General features: G+C 38.8%; 1 protein-coding gene across 2 annotated transcripts in view; it reads right to left on the reverse strand.

Annotated features, from left to right (window-relative positions):
- The window catches only part of LOC128657329 (gastrula zinc finger protein XlCGF26.1-like), a 133,814-nt gene that overhangs the window by 96,164 nt on the left and 16,446 nt on the right, over nucleotides 1–21,204 (reverse strand). For both annotated transcript variants that reach the window (XM_053711632.1, XM_053711631.1), the window contains exon 6: nucleotides 8,548–8,631. In XM_053711632.1, coding sequence (XP_053567607.1) covers nucleotides 8,548–8,631 — 84 coding nt within the window. The remainder of the gene's footprint in view (nucleotides 1–8,547; nucleotides 8,632–21,204) is intronic.

A 21,204-nucleotide genomic window follows, 5' to 3' on the forward strand; every position in this document is an offset into this window, starting at 1 on the left:
CTCAGTTACAAAGTAAAATACCCTGAAAGTTACTGTTAGTATTCTTGCATTTATCAAGTAACATTGACTGTCTGGGGATAAGATTAACCTGTTGTCTTGCCTGTTTGATATGTCTCTTAGAGTATTGTCTAGATCCAAGTCTATTCTCTAATTGACTAGCCTCATGTTCAAAATCCTCCTCTCTGCTAGTATTTTTCTACCAAAAACTGCTTCTGAAGAAGAGAAAACATCAAAATGGTAGAATTTAGTAAAAATAAGCAAAGAAGACCAAGTTGCTGCTTTGCAAATCTGATCAACAGAAGCTTCATTCTTAAAAACCCAGTTAGTGGAAACTGACCTAGTAGGATGAGCCGTAATCCTCTGAGGCGGGGATTTACCCGACTATAAATAAGCATGATGAATCAAAAGCTTTAACCAAGATGCCAAAGAAATAGCAGAAGCCTTCTGACCTTTCCTAGAACCAGAAAAGAAAACAAATAGACTAGAAGTCTTTCTGAAATCTTTAGTAGCTTCAACATAATATTTCAAAGCTCTTACCACATCCAAAGAATGTAAGGATCTCTCCAGAGAATTCTTAGGATTAGGACACAAAGAAGGGACAACAATTTCTCTACTAATGTTGTTGGAGTTCACAACTTTAGGTAAAAATGTAAACGAAGTCCGCAAAAACCGCCTTATCCTGATGAAAATTCAGGAAAGGAGACTCACAAGAAAAAGCTGATAAATCAGAAACTCTTCTAGCAGAAGAGATGACCAAAAGGAACAACACTTTCCAAGAAAGTAATTTAATGTCCAGAGAATGCATAGGCTCAAACGGAGGAGCCTGTAAAGCCTTCAAAACCAAATTAAGACTCCAAGGAGGAGAAATTGATTTAATGACAGGCTTGATACGAACCAAAGCCTGTACAAAACAATGAATATCAGGAAGTTTAGCAATTTTTTCTGTGGAACAGAACAGAAAGGGCAGAGATTTGTCCTTTCAAAGAACTTGCAGACAAACCCTTATCTAAACCATCCTGAAGAAACTGTAAAATTATAGGAATTCTAAAAGAATGCCAAGAGAATTTATGAGCAGAGCACCATGACATGTAAGTCTTCCAAACTCGATAAAAAAAAACTTTCTAGACACAGATTTACGAGCCTGCAACATAGTATTAATCACTGAGTCAGAGAAACCTCTATGCATTCAATTTCCTTACCATCAAATTTAATGATTTGAGATCCTGATGGAAAAACGAACCTTGAGATATAAGGTCTGGCCTTAATGGAAGTGGCCAAGGTTGGCAACTGGACATCCGAACAAGATCCACATACCAAAACCTGAGCGGCCATGCTGGAGCCACCAGCAGCACAAACGATTGCTCCATGATGATTTTGAAAATCACTCTTGGAAGAAGAACTAGAGGCGGAAAAATATAGACAGGTTGATAACTCCAAAGAAGTGTCAATGCATACACTGCTTCTGCCTGAGGATCCCTGGACAGGTACCTGGGAAGTTTCTTGTTTAGATGAGATGCCATCAGATCTATTTCTGGAAGCCCCCACATCTGGACAATTTGAAAAAAACACATCTGGGTGAAGAGACCATTCTCCCGGATGTAAAGCTTGATGACAGAGATAATCCGCTTCCCAAATGTCTATACCTGGGATATGGACCGCAGAAATTAGACAGGAGCTGGATTTTGCCCAAGCAAGTATCCGAGATACTTCTTTCATAGCCTGAGGACTGAGAGTCCCACCCTGATGATTGACATACACCACAGTTGTGACATTGTCTGTCTGAAAACCAATAAAAGTCTCTCTCTTGAAATAGAAGCCAAAACTGAAGAACTCTGAGAATCGCACGGAGTTCCAAAATATTGAATGGTAATCTCGCTTTTTGAGATTTCCAAACCCCTTGTGCTGTCAGGGATCCCCAGACAGCTCCCCAACCTAAAAGACTCGCATCTGTTGTGATCAATGTCCAGGTTGGATGAACCGAAGATACCCGTAGAACTATACAATGGTGATCTAACCACCAAGTGGGTGCAGAATAATCCCTGCACCATTAATTCAGCATTAAAAACTGGAAAGGTTTCATATGAAAATGAGCAAAGGGAATCTAATCCAATGCTGCAGTCATGAGACCTAAAACTTCCATGCATATAGCTACTGAAGGAAAGACTGAAGGTTCCGACAAGCTGAACCCAATATAAATTGTCTCTTGTCTGTTAGAGACAAAGACATTGACACAATCTATCTGGAAACCTAAAAAAGGTGACCCTTGTCTGAGGAATCAAGGAACTTTTGATAAAATGATCCTCCAACCATGTCTTTGAAGAAACAACAGAAGTTGAATCATATGAGATTCTGCAGAACGAAAAGACTGAGCAAGTACCACGATATTGTCCAAATAAGGAAACACTGAGAACCTTTGAAAAAGATTCCTAGAGCTGTCGCTAGGCCAGAAAGGAAAAGCAACAAATTGGTAATGCTTGTCTAAAAAAGAGAATAAATGAAAATAATCTGAATGAAAACAGAATATGAAGATATGTATCCTGTAAGTCTATTGTAGGTAAATAATGCCCTTGCTGAACAAAAGGCAGAATAGACCTTATAATCACCATTCTGAAAGATGGTACTCTAACATGACAATTCAAAAGTTTTTCTTTCTTTGGGACAATGAATAGTTCTGAACAAAACCCCAGACCCCGTTCCTGAAATGGAACTGGTATGAATACCCCAGATAACTCCAGGTCTTTAACACACTTCAGGAAAGTCTGAGCCTTTACAGGAATAGCTAGAATATGTGAGAGGAAAAGACTTCTCACAGGCGGTCTTACTCTGAATCCTATTCTGTACCCCAATCTAAGAAGTTTGGACCGAATTGAACCAAACAACTTTAGAAAACTCTTAACCTGCCCCCTACCAGCTAAGCTGGAATAAGGGCCGCACCTTCATGCGAATTTGGGGGCTGGCTTTGATCTCTTAAATGGCTTGAATTAATTCCATTTTGAAGAAAGCTTCCAATTAGAAACATGTTACTTGGGGAAGAATTAGGTTTCTGTTCCTCATTAAGAACAAAACTAATATGAGTTTAGAACTTAATCTTGAAGCAAAAAAACTCCCTTCCCCAGAGTAACAGCTGAAAGTATTGAATCCAACTGCGAACCAAATAATTTATTACCTTGGAAGGAAAGAAAATAGAAATCTGGATTTAAGAAATCAAATCAGCATTCCAAGATTTAAGTCACAATGTTCTTCTAGCTAAAATAGCTAAAGACATAGATGTAACCTCAATTTTGATAATATCAAAAAATGGCATCACAAATGAAATTATTAGCATGTTGAATCAAGTTAACAATGCTAAACAAATCATAAACCAATACTTGTTGCGCTAAAGTTTCCAACCAAAAAAGATGAAACAGCTGCAACATCAGCCAAAGAAATTGAAGGCCTAAGAAAAGGACCTGAAAATAAATTCATTTTCCTTAGAAAAGATACAAGTTTCCCATCTAAAGGATCTTTAAAATAAAAACTATTTTCCATAGGAATAGTAGTACATTTAGCAAGAGTAGAGATAGCCCCATTAACTTTGGGGATCTTTTCCCAAAACTACAAACTAACTGCTGGCAAAGGATACAATTTTAAAACCTTAAAGGGACACTGAACCCAAATTTTTTCTTTCATGATTCGGATAGAGCATGCAATTTTAAGCAACTTTATAAATTTACTTCTGTTATCAATTTTTCATCGTTCTCTTGATATCTTTATTTGAAAAAGAAGGCATCTAAGCTAAGGAGCCAGCAAATTTGTGGTTCAGAATCATGGACAGCATTTGTTTATTGGTGCTGTCCAATCAGCAAGGACAACCCAGGCTGTTCACCAAAAATCGGCCGGCATCTAAACTTAAATTCTTGCTTTTCAAATAAACATACCAAGAGAATGAAGAAAATTTGATAATAGGAGTACATTAGAAAGTTGCTTAAAATGTCATGCTCTATCTGAATCACAAAAGAAAACATTTGGGTACAGTGTCCCTTTAAAGAAGGAATAAAACCTGGATGGGGAGAGTAGCGTTAGTAAAAATGAACATACTCCCACGCCTTTTATATCTCTTTAGAGCTCTACCCATTAAATTGGTTAAAATTGATATCACTAAATTACAAACGGAAATACTAGCTTACATAAGGGGACCAAAAGCGGCTAGAATAGCGAGGCAAGTGGTATGCAGAAGTAGGGCAGCAGGAGGAGTAGGTGCCCCAGACTTAATGGAATACTATAGGGCTGCTAGACTGGCCCAGGACTCCTGACTCCTGAGGAGAGCGGAGGAAGCCACTTGGGTGTTCTTGGAAAGGGAGTTGGGAGGATGGGAAGACAGAGACTCGATTTTATGGGACATGCAATACTCTACCTCAGATAGGGAACACACTAAAACATACACCTCAGACCTGATCACAACGACTTGGAGACAGACACTCAAATGACCAGACTTATTCCCTGAATTCTCCCTACTGACACCAATCAGATGTCTTCTGACGGACGACTCCCGTACAATAGTCGCCAAATGGGAAAACAAGGGGCTCTACAGGGTGGCAGATGTGATGCAGAAGGGACAGTTATTATCTTTCAATCAGCTGCAATCACAACTTACTCCCACAAAACTCCACTGGTATATCTACCTCCAATTACATTCGGCTTTACACTCCTTCTTGAAAAACTCAAAGGGGGGGCAATCCAGGGTGTTAGACATTTGCGGTGCAAGTCTCACTAGAACCAAACACAATATATCTAGAATATACATAGCACTGCAGACACCACCGAACAGAGCTAAACCCAGGATGATGTTAGCATGGGAGCAGGATCTAGACATGGTTAAAGACTTACAAGAATGGGAGAGGTTGATCCAGCAAGCTGACAGGGGTTTAATGAGTATGGATTTAAAAGAAAATGTGATGAAAACTATATTTAGATGGTATTTAACTCCAATGAGGACGGCCCGAATGCGACCAAATGGTAGTAACTTGTGCTATAGAGGATGCGGTGAGATGGGGACCTATAGACATATGTGGTGGGACTGTGGGGAGATACGTAGGACATGGCAAAGGCTCTCTGCACTAATTGGTGAACTACTAGATGAGGAGATCACACTCACGATCGAACAGGCACTGTTACACAAACAAATAGATAGATTTCACAGACACATCAACACGTTCATCAGAATCCTTTGTACAGTGACAAGGGTCTGTATAGCAAAATACTGGAAGGTGGGATCACCCCCATGGTCGGAAATACACAACAAAATCAGCTATACCTACACTATGTATGAAACTGCAGTAGACACGTTAAATAATAGATCTTCTTTCCAGAAGATATGGTATTATTGGATTAGTAATTCGACATCTCACAGTAGAGGACAAGATGCACAATCCAATCTCTGAACGCTGAATCTGAATGATTTCAGTAGATCTGGGAGGGTCGCTGGGGGGTAGAGAGGTTGCCCCTTTTCCTCCCCTCCCTCCCTTTCCCCTCCTTCTCCTCCCCCCCTCTCACCATGTGCTAAGCCCCCTCCCTTCCCCCCCTCAGAATCTCTTTTTTTTTTTTTTCCTCTTCTAAGAACAGGATTACAGGAAAGGGGGACTTCTGAGGGGAAAATTACCTGTATTATTTGCATTACCTTAAAAGTTTATTCGCAGACTTCTGTATTGCAACGTATTATATTTATTTAATTGTTGGATGATAACCCCACATGCAGTCAACTTAGCGACAATTCTTCTACTACTGAAATCATAGGTAAAGAGCCAACTGAGAGTACTTGTGTCTTGATTTGTCTCCCAGGACTCACAACACCCAACTTTTTAGATATATAGGAAAATTGTGGCGGAATGTTATTTAAATGTGTTAAAGTTGTTGCCCTCTAACATGTTACTCATTGTCCCTTTGGAAGGATGTTTGGAGGGGGGGGGGGGATATTTTCTTTTTTGTATGGCTTATGAACAAAAAATTTGTTAATAAAAATTATTTAAACATAAAGAAGGAATAAAAGAAGTACCAGGCCTATTCCATTCCCCAGTATTATGAACTAGAAAAAAAAACTCTGAATTAACCACAGGAGGTTAATATGCAGAATTTAAATGTTAGCTAGCCTTAAAATCAAAAGGACTATTCTCCTCAATATCCAAAATAATCAACACCTTTTCAACAAAGAACGAATGTACTCTATTTAAAAGTAATAAAGTAGATTTGTTAGTGTCAATATCTGATGAAGGATATTCTGAATGAGATAAAACATCATCAGAGAAAGATAATTCAGTATGTTGTCGGTCATTTGAAAATTCATCAACTAAATGAGAAGTTTAAAAAAGACCTTTACATTTAATTAAAAGACGGGATGGCAGACAAAGCCTTCAGAATAGAATCAGAAAAATATTCTTATAAATCCCCATGTATATCTTGTACATTAGATGTTAAAAGAATAGCAATAGACAATGCATTGATACTGATGGACATTTTTTCTGCATGTAAAAGTTTATCATGATAACTTATTACAAACCATAGCTAAAGATAAAAATTCATAACATTAAAATAAATTAACTTAGCTTTGGAAGGACTGATATCAGTCAGCAGGAATCCAACAGTGTTTTCTGATACAGGAACAGTTTTGAGATATCTTGCAAATGTAAGAGAAAAAACAACATATAAAGCAAAATATCAATTTCCTTATATGACAGTTTCAGGAATGGGAAAAAATGCAAACAAAATAAGCCTCTGGAAACCAGAAGCAAAATGAAATAAAGACTTAAATAATGTCAGAAATCTGGCGCCAAGTATGAAGCCCACAACTGACAAAATATTTTTTGGCGCCAAGAACGTCTGCAACAAACACGAGCGTCATAGATAAGGCAACTACGTGAAAATTCTCGGCGCCAACTAAGACGCCGGAAATGATGAAATTACGTCAACAAACGTAATTCTCGCGCCAAGAATGACGCAATAAATTATAGCATTTTGCGCTCCCGCGAGCCTAACAGCCCGCAATTTAAAAAAAGAGAGTCAATTTGAAAATTTCAGGTAAAAAATGTCTTTTTTTTTCTTTTTTTTATATGCATTTCCCAAAATGAAACTGACAGTCTGCGAAAAGGAAATATACTGATTAACCTGAATCATGGCAAATATAAGTACAAAACAGATATTTAGAACTTTATATGTAAAGTGCCAAACCATAGCTGAGAGTGTCTTAAATAAAAGAAAACATACTTACCAAAAGACACTCATCGACATAAAGTGGATAGCCAAACCAGTACCGAAACGAGAATCAGTAGAGGTAATGGTATATAAGAGTATATCGTCAATCTGAAAAGGGAGGTAGGGGATGAATCTCTACAACCGATAACAGAGAACCTATGATAAGATCCCCGTTAGGATGACCATTGTATTCAATAGGTAATACTCCCTTCACATCCCTCTGTCATTCACTGCACTCTGAGAGGAACCGGGCTTCAGCATGCTGAGAAGCGCATATCAACTAAGAAATCTAGCACAAACTTACTTCACCACCTCCATAGGAGGCAAAGTTTGTAAAACTGAATTGTGGGTGTGGTGGGGGTGTATTTATAGGCATTTAGAGGTTTGGGAAAGTTTGCCCCTCCTGGTAGGAATGTATATCCCATACGTCACTAGCTCATGGACTCTTACCAATTACATGAAAGAAATAAACAGTTTTACTATTTTGCTGCAAAGTGTCAGATTTTCCCCTGAAGTAAAAAAGTGAAATAATTGTATCCCTGCTGACCAGGAGGTGAATATCCCATAAGTAATGAAGAAAATCTGTGGACTCATTGTGTCTTTAAAAAGAAAGATAAACTTCAGCAGTTCCAGGAAATGGGGAAAGGAAACTTTCTCAGTTGTAAGAGGTTAGAAAACACAGATCCTTAGATGCTATACACACTGGCTCTATAGTTGCCGATAGGAAAATACACTGCAGGTGGAGGAGCTGGAGTAGGAGGTGCAACACAGAGTAGCAAGTTTCTCCAGGATCCTCACTGAACAGTTTTGTTACTGCAGTGAAGTAAAACTTCTTACTTTGCTTAAAGATTTATCTATCTAGCAGCCAGTTTAAGCAAATCCTGTTGACAACTTAGAGGACAGTTCAGGAATAATCCTAAGAGAGAGGTAAGAACGCCGCAAGCAGAGTCTCAGAATGTTTTGCAGAACACACAAGTGAAGTCTGCATGCAATTAGCTTGTTAATAATCTAGCAAGGATATTCAGGCTAGGCGGGGTTAAATGTGCAATGTGACATCATAGCTGGAAGAGTGGTGTTAAAGGTATATTACAAGTGGCTTTAAAGAGAACATAGTGCTGTGAGATTTATTTTATGCTTCTACAAAGTGCTACCAGTGCATCTGTAGCTGATCACATCACAATGGTTATACTCTGGCAGATATAAATGATAGTAGCTTTATAAAGGTGTTCCTCCTTGGGTGTCATATGATCAGGACTGATATAATCAAACACTAGAAATGTGACAACAGTCAGTGAGTATCAGGCTATATTGTACTGTGCTTACCTGCACTGTCGCTGTAACACATTTCCTGCATTGGAGCTTCCGGCTGACAGGTTACACTCAGATCTACATCAGTATTAATGTCATCTGTCAGAACATTTAATGCAGACAATATTTCATGGTTTAGGATTTAGAAGCAGAGGGTGATAAAGAAGAGACGGTATGTGTGTATACTATGCATATAAAGCAGAGGGTGAGAGAGAAGGCATGTGTGTGCAATATTCACATAAATCAGTGGTTGAGAGAGAAGAGAGGAAATGTGTGTGTACTATTCACATACAGCAGAGGGTGAGAGAGAAGAGAGGGCGTGTGTGTGTACTAATCACATAAAGCAGAGGGTGAGAGAGAATAGAGGGCATGTATGTACTATTCACATAAAAGCAGAGGGTGAGAGAGAATAGAGGGCGTGTGTATGTACTATTCACATAAAAGCAGAGGGTGAGAGAGAATAGAGGGCATGTGTATGTACTATTCACATAAAGCAAAGGGTGAGATAGAAGAGAGGGCATGTATGAGTACTATTCACATAAAGCAGAGGGTGAGAGAGAAGAGAGGACGTGTGTGAGTACTATTTCACATAAATCAGAGGGTGAGAGAGAAGAGAGGGCGTGTGTGTGTACTATTCACATAAATCAGAAGGTGAGAGAGAAGAGAGGGCATGTGTGTGTACTATTCACATAAATCAGAAGGTGAGAGAGAAGAGAGGGAATGTGTGTGTACTATTCACATAAAGCAGAAGGTGAGAGAGAAGAGAGGGAGTGTGTGTGAGTACTATTCACATAAATCAGAGGGTGAGAGAGAAGAGAGGGCATGGGTGTGTACTATTCACATAAATCAGAGGGTGAGAGAGAAGAGAGGGCATGGGTGTGTACTATTCACATAAAGCAGAGGGTGAGAGAGAAGAGAGGGCGTGTGTGTGTACTATTCACATAAAGCAGAGGGTGAGAGAGAAGAGAGGGCGTGTGTGAGTACTATTCACATAAATCAGAGGGTGAGAGAGAAGAGAGGGCATGTGTGTGTACTAGTCACATAAAGCAGAGGGTGAGAGACAAGAGAGGGCATGTGTGTGTACTAGTCACATAAACACAGTGGTGTTCAAAAAAAACCAAACACTATTAAGCCCTTGGCGCTGCCGAAACAGCCAAAATAAGTGAAAACCAAAAAATAAGTCACTTTAGTCAATATAGCCAATCTATATTCCAAAGACCAAAAAGAATTAGTAATTCTATAGTAAAGAAGACTTACCGGGAGAAATGAGTCATAAAATAGATACAAATTTATTAAACATCACAGACAATTCATAAAATAATCTAACACATCTTTATCCCCTAATGCGCTGATCAGGCATATATATAAGTGTAGCAACAGTTAAAATAAATATCCCTATACAATAAAATCTAAACAGAGCAATGAAGAAAATAAAATAAAAAACAGAATTTATGCTTACCTGATAAATTACTTTCTCCAACGGTGTGTCCGGTCCACGGCGTCATCCTTACTTGTGGGATATTCTCTTCCCCAACAGGAAATGGCAAAGAGTCCCAGCAAAGCTGGTCACATGATCCCTCCTAGGCTCCGCCCACCCCAGTCATTCGACCGACGGACAGGAGGAAATATATATAGGAGAAATCATATGATACCGTGGTGACTGTAGTTAGAGAAAATAATTAATCAGACCTGATTAAAAAAAACCAGGGCGGGCCGTGGACCGGACACACCGTTGGAGAAAGTAATTTATCAGGTAAGCATAAATTCTGTTTTCTCCAACATTGGTGTGTCCGGTCCACGGCGTCATCCTTACTTGTGGGAACCAATACCAAAGCTTTAGGACACGGATGAAGGGAGGGAGCAAATCAGGTCACCTAAACGGAAGGCACCACTGCTTGCAAAACCTTTCTCCCAAAAATAGCCTCCGAAGAAGCAAAAGTATCAAATTTGTAAAATTTGGCAAAAGTGTGCAGTGAAGACCAAGTCGCTGCCTTACATATCTGGTCAACAGAAGCCTCGTTCTTGAAGGCCCATGTGGAAGCCACAGCCCTAGTGGAGTGAGCTGTGATTCGTTCAGGAGGCTGCCGTCCGGCAGTCTCATAAGCCAAATGGATAATGCTTTTAAGCCAAAAGGAAAGAGAGGTAGAAGTCGCTTTTTGACCTCTCCTTTTACCAGAATAAACAACAAACAAGGATGATGTTTGTCTGAAATCTTTAGTAGCCTCTAAATAGAATTTTAGAGCACGGACAACGTCCAAATTGTGTAATAAACGCTCCTTCTTTGAAACTGGATTCGGACACAAAGAAGGTACAACTATCTCCTGGTTAATATTTTTGTTAGAAACAACTTTAGGAAGAAAACCAGGCTTAGTACGCAAAACCACCTTATCTGCATGGAACACCAGATAAGGAGGAGAACACTGCAGAGCAGATAACTCTGAAACTCTTCTAGCAGAAGAGATTGCAACCAAAAACAAAACTTTCCAAGATAGTAACTTAATATCTACGGAATGTAAGGGTTCAAACGGAACCCCTTGAAGAACTGAAAGAACTAGATTTAAACTCCAGGGAGGAGTCAAAGGTCTGTAAACAGGCTTGATCCTAACCAGAGCCTGAACAAATGCTTGAACATCTGGCATAGCTGCAGTCGTTTGTGTAGTAAGACAGATAAAGCAGAAATCTGTCCCTTTAGAGAACTTGCAGATAATCCTTTCTCCAAACCTTCTTGTAGAAAGGATAGAATCTTAGGAATCTTTATCTTGTTCCATGGCAATCCTTTGGATTCACACCAACAGATATATTTTTTCCATATTTTATGGTAAATTTTTCTAGTTACAGGCTTTCTAGCCTGAATCAGAGTATCTATTACAGAATCTGAAAACCCACGCTTTGATAAAATCAAGCGTTCAATCTCCAAGCCGTCAGCTGGAGGGAAACCAGATTCGGATGTTCGAATGGACCTTGAACAAGAAGGTCCTGTCTCAAAGGTAGCTTCCATGGTGGAGCCGATGACATATTCACCAGGTCTGCATACCAAGTCCTGCGTGGCCACGCAGGAGCTATCAAGATCACCGAAGCCCTTTCCTGATTGATCCTGGCTACCAGCCTGGGAATGAGAGGAAACGGTGGGAATACATAAGCTAGGTTGAAGGTCCAAGGTGCTACTAGTGCATCTACTAGAGTCGCCTTGGGATCCCTGGATCTGGACCCGTAGCAAGGAACCTTGAAGTTCTGACGAGACGCCATCAGATCCATGTCTGGAATGCCCCATAATTGAGTTATTTGGGCAAAGATTTCCGGATGGAGTTCCCACTCCCCCGGATGGAATGTCTGACGACTCAGAAAATCCGCTTCCCAATTTTCCACTCCTGGGTTGTGGATCGCAGACAAGTGGCAGGAGTGATCCTCCGCCCATTGAATTATTTTGGTCACTTCTTCCATCGCCAGGGAACTCCTTGTTCCCCCCTGATGATTGATATATGCAACAGTCGTCATGTTGTCTGATTGAAACCTTATGAATTTGGCCTTTGCTAGTTGAGGCCAAGCTTTGAGAGCATTGAATATCGCTCTCAGTTCCAGAATGTTTATCGGGAGAAGAGATTCTTCCCGAGACCATAGACCCTGAGCTTTCAAGGGTTCCCAGACCGCGCCCCAGCCCACCAGGCTGGCGTCGGTCGTGACAATGACCCACTCTGGTCTGCGGAAGCTCATTCCCTGTGACAGATTGTCCAGGGTCAGCCACCAACGGAGTGAATCTCTGGTCTTTTGATCTACTTGAATCGTCGGAGACAAGTCTGTATAATCCCCATTCCACTGTCTGAGCATGCACAGTTGTAATGGTCTTAGATGAATTCGTGCAAAAGGAACTATGTCCATTGCTGCAACCATCAATCCTATTACTTCCATGCACTGCGCTATGGAAGGACGAAGAACAGAATGAAGTACTTGACAAGAGCTTAGAATTTTTGATTTTCTGACCTCTGTCAGAAAAATCCTCATTTCTAAGGAATCTATTATTGTTCCCAAGAAGGGAACTCTTGTTGACGGGGACAGAGAACTTTTTTCTTTGTTCACCTTCCATCCGTGAGATCTGAGAAAGGCTAGGACGATGTCCGTATGAACCTTTGCTTTTGACAGAGACGACGCTTGAATCAGGATGTCGTCCAAGTAAGGTACTACTGCAATGCCCCTTGGTCTTAGAACCGCTAGAAGGGACCCTAGTACCTTTGTGAAAATCCTTGGAGCAGTGGCTAATCCGAATGGAAGTGCCACAAACTGGTAATGCTTGTCCAGAAAAGCGAACCTTAGGAACTGATGATGTTCCTTGTGGATAGGAATATGTAGGTACGCATCCTTTAAATCCACGGTAGTCATAAATTGATTTTCCTGGATAGTTGTTAAGTTCTGTAGAGTTATGTGTTAGAACAGGTGGTAAATAAGTTTAGGTACCTAGTATCCGCTATAGTAGGACCACTCAGCCTCACACCAAACCTTGGATTCACACAGATTTAACTTACAGGAATCCGGTTTTGCTCATTGAACTGAGGGTCACTACTGCAGGGTACAGAGTGAAAACGGAGCTGTCACGCAACCAGGTTACAGGATGCCTGTATTCCAACAGATAGGAGGAGTATCTATAGATAGAGTAGGTAGTTAATCAACTAATTACTTAGTGATCAAATGATATAGCTGACACATATACAAAGAAGACAGGTAGTGAAATGGAATGTAATACAAACAGATGTAGTACAAAGAGATATTGTAATTACGCCAAAATGTATTTGTTAGGAATTCAGCACTTCAGGGAATATCATATGTAGTTAGAATGATATTTTGGATTATGTTATCAGATATTGTTTATGCAAGGATAAGATAGTAACAAACGATAAGTCACTTAGTTAGGTTCAAGGTGGTCACAGCAAATGATGTTAATCAAGCAGCAGTTCAAACAGAGTAGGCAATATAACAGGCAGTTGAAGTTAATCCTGCAGTTTAGTGATAGTAACAGTCATTGAATACAGAGCTTAGGTAGTTTGCTTACTTGAGAGACATAATGATATCCAAATAGAGTAATAAAATATACAGACCAATTCCTGATGGTTATTTGGAAGGCTAAGTCAGAGCCAGATGAAAACCTTACGGTATCCTGAATGCTTGTTTGTAGAAAGGACACAGCGCGGTACACGCGCTGCAGACACGCTGAGATGCCGGGTGTGACGTCACAGCCACCCGGTGTAACAGTTAGGGAATTGAGAGCTGCTCCTTTGGTTCCTAAGAAACTGCAAGTAATAGAATAGGCACACCGGCACACAGCAATGAAGGATTAATGTAGGCTGCAAAGATTCAAAGCAACAAGTGAGAAATCCCCACAGATTGAGGAAAGGGCTAGGTGTCTTCAGAGAGGAGTCACATTAAGTAACTGATTCAAATTACCAAGCGAGGAGCATAGAGAGGAGGGGCCTTAAATAGGAAGAGAGGATTCAGAATTAAAGGGACAGGATTGTAATAGTGAATACCCTGACAATAGTAGGTAGGATCGTTCGAATAGTTTCCATTTTGAACGATGGAACCTTGAGAAATTTGTTTAGGATCTTGAGATCCAAAATTGGTCTGAATGTTCCCTCTTTTTTGGGAACTATGAACAGGTTGGAATAAAAACCCATCCCTTGTTCTCTTATTGGAACTGGATGAATCACTCCCATCTTTAACAGGTCTTCTACACAATGTAAGAATGCCTGTCTTTTTATTTGGTTTGAAGATAATTGAGACCTGTGGAACCTTCCCCTTGGGGGTAGTTCCTTGAATTCCAGGAGATAACCTTGAGAAACTATTTCTAGCGCCCAAGGATCCTGAACATCTCTTGCCCAAGCCTGAGCAAAGAGAGAAAGTCTGCCCCCCACCAGATCCGGTCCCGGATCGGGGGCCATCCCTTCATGCTGTTTTGGTAGCAGTGGTAGGCTTCTTGGCCTGCTTACCCTTTCCAGCCTTGCATTGGTCTCCAGGCTGGTTTGGGTTGTGAAGTATTACCCTCTTGCTTAGAGGATGTAGAATTAGAGGCTGGTCCGTTTCTGCGAAAGGGACGAAAAATAGGCTTATTTTTAGCCTTAAAAGACTTATCCTGTGGGAGGGCGTGGCCCTTTCCCCCAGTGATGTCTGAAATAATCTCTTTCAAATCAGGTCCAAATAATGTTTTACCCTTGAAAGGAATGTTAAGCTATTTTGTCTTGGAAGACACATCCGCTGACCAAGACTTTAGCCAAAGCGCTCTGCGCGCCACGATAGCAAACCCTGAATTATTCGCCGCTAATCTAGCTAATTGCAAAGCGGCATCTAAAATAAAAGAGTTAGCCAATTTAAGTGCTTGAACTCTGTCCATAACCTGCTCATACGAAGATTCTTTATTGAGCGACTTTTCTAGTTCCTCGAACCAGAAACACGCTGCCGTAGTGACAGGAACAATGCATGAAATTGGTTGTAGAAGGTAACCTTGCTGAACAAAAATCTTTTTAAGCAAACCCTCTAATTTTTTATCCATAGGATCTTTGAAAGCACAACTATCTTCGATAGGAATAGTAGTGCGTTTGTTTAGAGTAGAAACCGCCCCCTCGACCTTGGGGACTGTCTGCCATAAGTCCTTTCTGGGGTCGACTATAGGAAATAATTTCTTAAATATAGGGGGGGGACAAAAGGTATGCCGGGCCTTTCCCACTCTTTATTTACTATGTCCGCCACCCGCTTGGGTATAGGAAAAGCGTCGGGGGGCACCGGAACCTCTAGAAACTTGTCCATCTTACATAACTTCTCTGGAATGACCAAATTGTCACAATCATCCAGAGTAGATAATACCTCCTTAAGCAGTGCGTGGAGATGTTCTAATTTAAATTTAAATGTCACAACATCAGGTTCAGCTTGATGAGAAATCTTTCCTGAATCTGAAATTTCTCCCTCAGACAAAACCTCCCTCATGGCCCCTTCAGATTGGTGTGAGGGTATGACAGAACAATTATAATCAGCGTCCTCTTGCTCTTCAGTGTTTAAAACAGAGCAATCGCGCTTTCTCTGATAAGTAGGCATTTTGGATAAAAGATTTGCTATAGAGTTATCCATTACAGCCGTTAATTGATGCATGGTAATAAGTATTGGCGCACTAGATGTACTAGGGGCCTGCTGTGTGGGCAAAACTGGTGTAGACACAGAAGGGGATGATGTAGTATCGTGTTTACTCCCCTCATTTGAGGAATCATCTTGGGCAATATCATTATCTGTGGCATTACTGTCCTTACTTTGTTTGGACACTATGTCACAATTATCACATAAATTTAAATGGGGAGACACCTTGGCTTTCATACATATAGAACATAGCTTATTTGATGGTACAGACATGTTAAACAGGCTTAAACTTGTCAACAAAGCACAAAAAACATTTTAAAATAAAACCGTTACTGTCACTTTAAATTTCAAACTGAAAACACTTTATTACTGAATATGTGAAAAAGTATGAAGGAATTGTTCAAAAGTCACCAAAATTTCACCACAGTGTCTTAAAGCATTAAAAGTATTGCACACCAAATTTCAGAGCTTTAACCCTTAAAATAACGGAACCGGAGCCGTTTTTACATTTAACTCCTATACAGTCCCAGCTATATGCTTTGCTGAGACCCAACCAAGCCCAGAGGGGAATACGATACCAAATGATGCCTTCTATAAGCTTTTTCAGTGATTCTTAGCTCCTCACACATGCATCTGCATGCCTTGCTCTCCAAAAACAACTGCGCATTAGTGGCGCGAAAATGAGGCTCTGTCTATAACTAGAAAAGGCCCCCATCTGAAAAAGGTGTCCAACACAGTGCCTGCCGTTTTTCTAAACAATCCCCAAGATTATAATAACCATTATTAGTTAGAATCTGCATAATATGCCTAGTAAAGCAATCGTTTTAGCCCAGAAAAATGTCTACCAGTTTTTTAAGCCCTTTTTGAAGCCCTTTATTCTTTTATGTTTAACTAAGAAAATGGCTTACCGGTCCCCATGAGGGGAAATGACAGCCTTCCAGCATTACATGGTCTTGTTAGAAATATGGCTAGTCATACCTTAAGCAGAAAAGTCTGCTAACTGTTTCCCCCAACTGAAGTTACTTCATCTCAACAGTCCTGTGTGGAAACAGCAATCGATTTTAGTAACTGTCTGCTAAAATCATCTTCCTCTTACAAACAGAAATCTTCATCCTTTTTCTGTTTCAGAGTAAATAGTACATACCAGCACTATTTTAAAATAACAAACACTTGATAGAAGAATAAAAACTACATTTAAACACCAAAAAAACTCTTAACCATCTCCGTGGAGATGTTGCCTGTGCAACGGCAAAGAGAATGACTGGGGTGGGCGGAGCCTAGGAGGGATCATGTGACCAGCTTTGCTGGGACTCTTTGCCATTTCCTGTTGGGGAAGAGAATATCCCACAAGTAAGGATGACGCCGTGGACCGGACACACCAATGTTGGAGAAAATGCATTTAAAATTAATGGATCGCTGGGATGAGAGGTCAAAATGGTGATCCCAGGGAGGCAATCAGATTTGGAAACCACGTCAGCTGGAGGTAAGAACCGCCTGGAGCTGCAATGAGATCGAGACCCGGATCAAAAGACAAGAAAAGAGCCACAAAATTATGGTGTTCACTTTTACTTACACCATAATGGTATTCTGTACACTCCGGCTCTTTTTCTTTTCTCCTGGTGTTTTAGCAGATAGTTGCCGTAATGTCCCCTCTTTCAAGCAGCACTTTTCAGTGAGTCAATCCGGACCGCTCTTTTCTTGTCTTTTGATCCGGGTCTCGATCTCATTGCAGCTCCAGACGGTTCTTACCTCCAGCTGACGTGGTTTCCAAATCTGATTGCCTCCCTGGGATCACCATTTTGACCTCTCATCCCAGCGATCCATTAATTTTAAATGCATTTTTTATTTTATTTTCTTCATTGCTCTGTTTAGATTTTATTGTATAGGGATATTTATTTTAACTGTTGCTACACTTATATATATGCCTGATCAGTGCATTAGGGGATAAAGATGTGTTAGATTATTTTATGAATTGTCTGTGATGTTTAATAAATTTGTATCTATTTTATGACTCATTTCTCCCGGTAAGTCTTCTTTACTATAGAATTACTAATTCTTTTTGGTCTTTGGAATATAGATTGGCTATATTGACTAAAGTTACTTATTTTTTGGTTTTCACTTATTTTGGCTGTTTCGGCAGCGCCAAGGGCTTAATAGTGTTGTTTTTTTGAACACCACTGTGTTTGTGTTAGTAACTTGTTTTGGAGTTAGAGGAATCTCCATTTAACCCATTGGCTTATAAGTGTATCCATTCTCCCAGCGCAGTGTGATCTAACTTCTTTCTTTTTGCAATATCTGGTTTCCTCTTTTCGATCATACAGCAGCAGGGTGTCATGGTATATGTGAGGTTAATAAATATATATATATTTTAATCATATATCTCAAGATTAATAAATCTCTATTTTTGATCAGATATTTCACTGATCAGAAAAAAAAAATTGATTCATTCCTCTCAGACAAACTGACTTCAATCATGTTCAGCTCTTCCCCCACTTCTTCAATTAACACAGGTAAAATTCTGAATACACATCTCCAGGATGTCTCCAAAAGCTTGACAATACAACATTTGGTTTAATTAAAATGTAGCCACAGTTTCAGAAGACCATATGTATGATTGCTTGGGAATGTGAGATAAAATCTATTTACCCCTCCCAATATACCTAGGAATCTAGCTCAGGTGACAAGTCATGTGAGATTTTCAGCATCTGCTCTTTGGTGCAGGGGACCCCATGTAGTGAATGGGAGACAGGGAGTCTGAAGTTACTGAAAGGGCAGTTAGAATGTTACGTTAGGATAATACAGTGAAGGCACATGACTTACATTATGATTTTAAAACAACTGTATATATTTTAATGGATATGAGATGTGTATGTGTGTGTATATATATATATGTATGTATATATATATATATATATATATATATATATATATATATATATATGTATATATATGTATGTGTGTGTGTACATATATGTGTATATTTTGAAGGCATGAATATCTTGGCCTCTGTGTGTTTGAAAACATGAGTGGATGTTTGTGGACCTGAGGAGAGGTGATTATTGACATTTATTTTTTTTATTTCAGATCTACATAGACAGGATTCACTTGGAATACAGTACAATACTGAAATAAAAATAGGCTGTTATTTGCAAAGAAGTGCCAGAATGCTGACAAAGTTGTGATGCATTTTGGGCTAGTAATTGGCAGTGTTAAATTACCTTAATATAATAAAATGTTAATAATATAACATATTTGGTATCAGAATAATCAGAAAAAAAAACCTAATATTAACCATCTGTAATTGGGGTTATATATGATTAATGCAGAGAGTGTGATCTGATTAAATAACCATTTTATGAAAGAAATTTTTTTTTTAACTTGCTTAAAAATGTTAGAGATGGTCTTGTTGTATTTGTTTGTTTGTACGTCTGCTGCCACCTAGTGTTATGATGCGGAATTGCAACCATGAGATGATTGGTTGTTGCAAAGAATGCATTTCCTTGACAACACATTTACCAAATAAACCAATCCATGTTCAGTTGCAAAGAACTAATCCAAGACAAGGCCGTGGGCATTTCCAATATTCACCAATGACTGATAAATAATCAAAAAGGGGAGGGGTGAGATCAGATGATTTAAAACCCCAGCATAGAGACTAAAGGGGGTGGTGTTGACTGATCCAGAAAGGAGTAACTGCTGCAGTTATTAATCAAAAGCACACACCTACCACTAGACTCCATATGCTTTACCCCAATTTTGAATTTCTGAGGTGAATTGGATCTGTTGCAAAACATTGGAACGGGATCGCTGTTTATTTGGGTGATGTATACAAGGTTTTTGTAAGATAAGTTATAAGCATAGCCACTACAGTAAAATTAAAATTTTTGAATTGGAAAGAACAAATTGGGCTTTTAGATTGTATTATATAACCTTAAATAGCTCTTAGCCTGCCTGTTTGTATGCAAGCATTTAAATTAAACATGTATTATTGCTGTACTTAGCAGAGTTAAGGAAATATTTCAAGTTAGCATTTCATAGCCTATGTATTGTTATACTAATCCCAATCCTAAATTGTTTATCTATGCAAATATATAATAATAATTCAGAAGTGTATATTGTATTTCAAATTGCTAGTCACAGCCTATATATTGTATTGTTGTTTAAATCTGTGTCTGATTGGCTAAGTAACTCATCTATACAAGTTCTGATATTGTCAGTTAATTTTGTATTAGGATAAATTGCAATTAAATAGCAGAATATATATTATCCTATTGTTTTATAAACACTGTTTAGAATTGTATTGCTTGGATGTTAAAGGTTTTTAGTCCCATTGTGCTAAATAAATAAAAGGCTGAATTGTGAAGGTATATTTTTCTGGGTTTTGTAAGAAGGATAGCATATCTTAAGAGTTGGTTTTAACGCATATAAATTTTGTTTAATTTCCTTTTATTGCAAATATACTTCAATATGTTTATGGATATTAACTAAATAAAAGAATTCAGATATTTATATTAATTGTATGGTCTAGTAGGTGCATGGTTGATAAGGGTTTCTATTTCTTTGTATTATGTTTATAACCCTGCCATAAACTTATATATATTATTTGGATAGCACTGCTAAGATTTTCATAAATATACTGACAAGGGAATATGACTGAATCCAATGTCTTCAAATATAGAGATGAAGTATATAAAGGTATTTATAACATTTTTCAAACAGATATTATTGTGACCCCAGAAAATGTAGATACATTATGTAAATTAATGAAAGACCTAGAGGACAAACTGTTGTTAGAAATGAAACATAGGACAGAATTTATTTTCATTGAAAAATATTTAGAGAACAATAGGGTCCCACGGGGTTTACGGATTAAAAAGGAATGTTCTTTTAAGGTTGATGATATAGATTTCAAAAAAAGATGGAATGATATATTAGAACAGGCCTCTTTTAACCTGTTGCGACTAATTAAAGATTATAGGAGTGAGATTTTGAAAAAACTAGAGATAGAGATAAAGGAATTGGAAATTCAATTAAAAGAATTTGAAGAGAATACGGAGTACATTAAAAGGGAAAAGGAGATTAAAAAACTTCTAGTAAGTACGAAGGAAGATATCCTAAAAGTAAAAATAAAAAAGTTTGAAAGGGACCGTGAGGACTATCTGTCCCATATAAACCAACCAGATTGGGACAAATATATCTTGCACACATGGAGACATACAAAAATAACTGAAAAAGAGAGTGTTAAAGTGGATAGTATAAAAATGGCAAAGGCCAATAATAGTAGACAAAATTATTACTATTCAAATCAAACAAACCAACAGGAATACAAACAACCTTTTTTGAGAGATAGAGAATATGGAAATTATAATGCTACTAATTTTCCACGCAGGCCACAAGGCTTTGGTAACAATTTAGGTTATAATCCCAATAAGAATAATAGTAATGGTAATATGTACATGAATGATAATAGACAAAATCCAAGATTTATTGAAAATAGACAGAGTCCAAGATTTAGGGGGTATGGATATGGAGAACAATCATATCACAACAAGCAAACATATT

The sequence above is a fragment of the Bombina bombina genome, chromosome 4 (genome assembly GCF_027579735.1).
Source record: "Bombina bombina isolate aBomBom1 chromosome 4, aBomBom1.pri, whole genome shotgun sequence".
In the NCBI taxonomy this organism is placed as follows: Eukaryota; Metazoa; Chordata; class Amphibia; order Anura; family Bombinatoridae; genus Bombina; species Bombina bombina.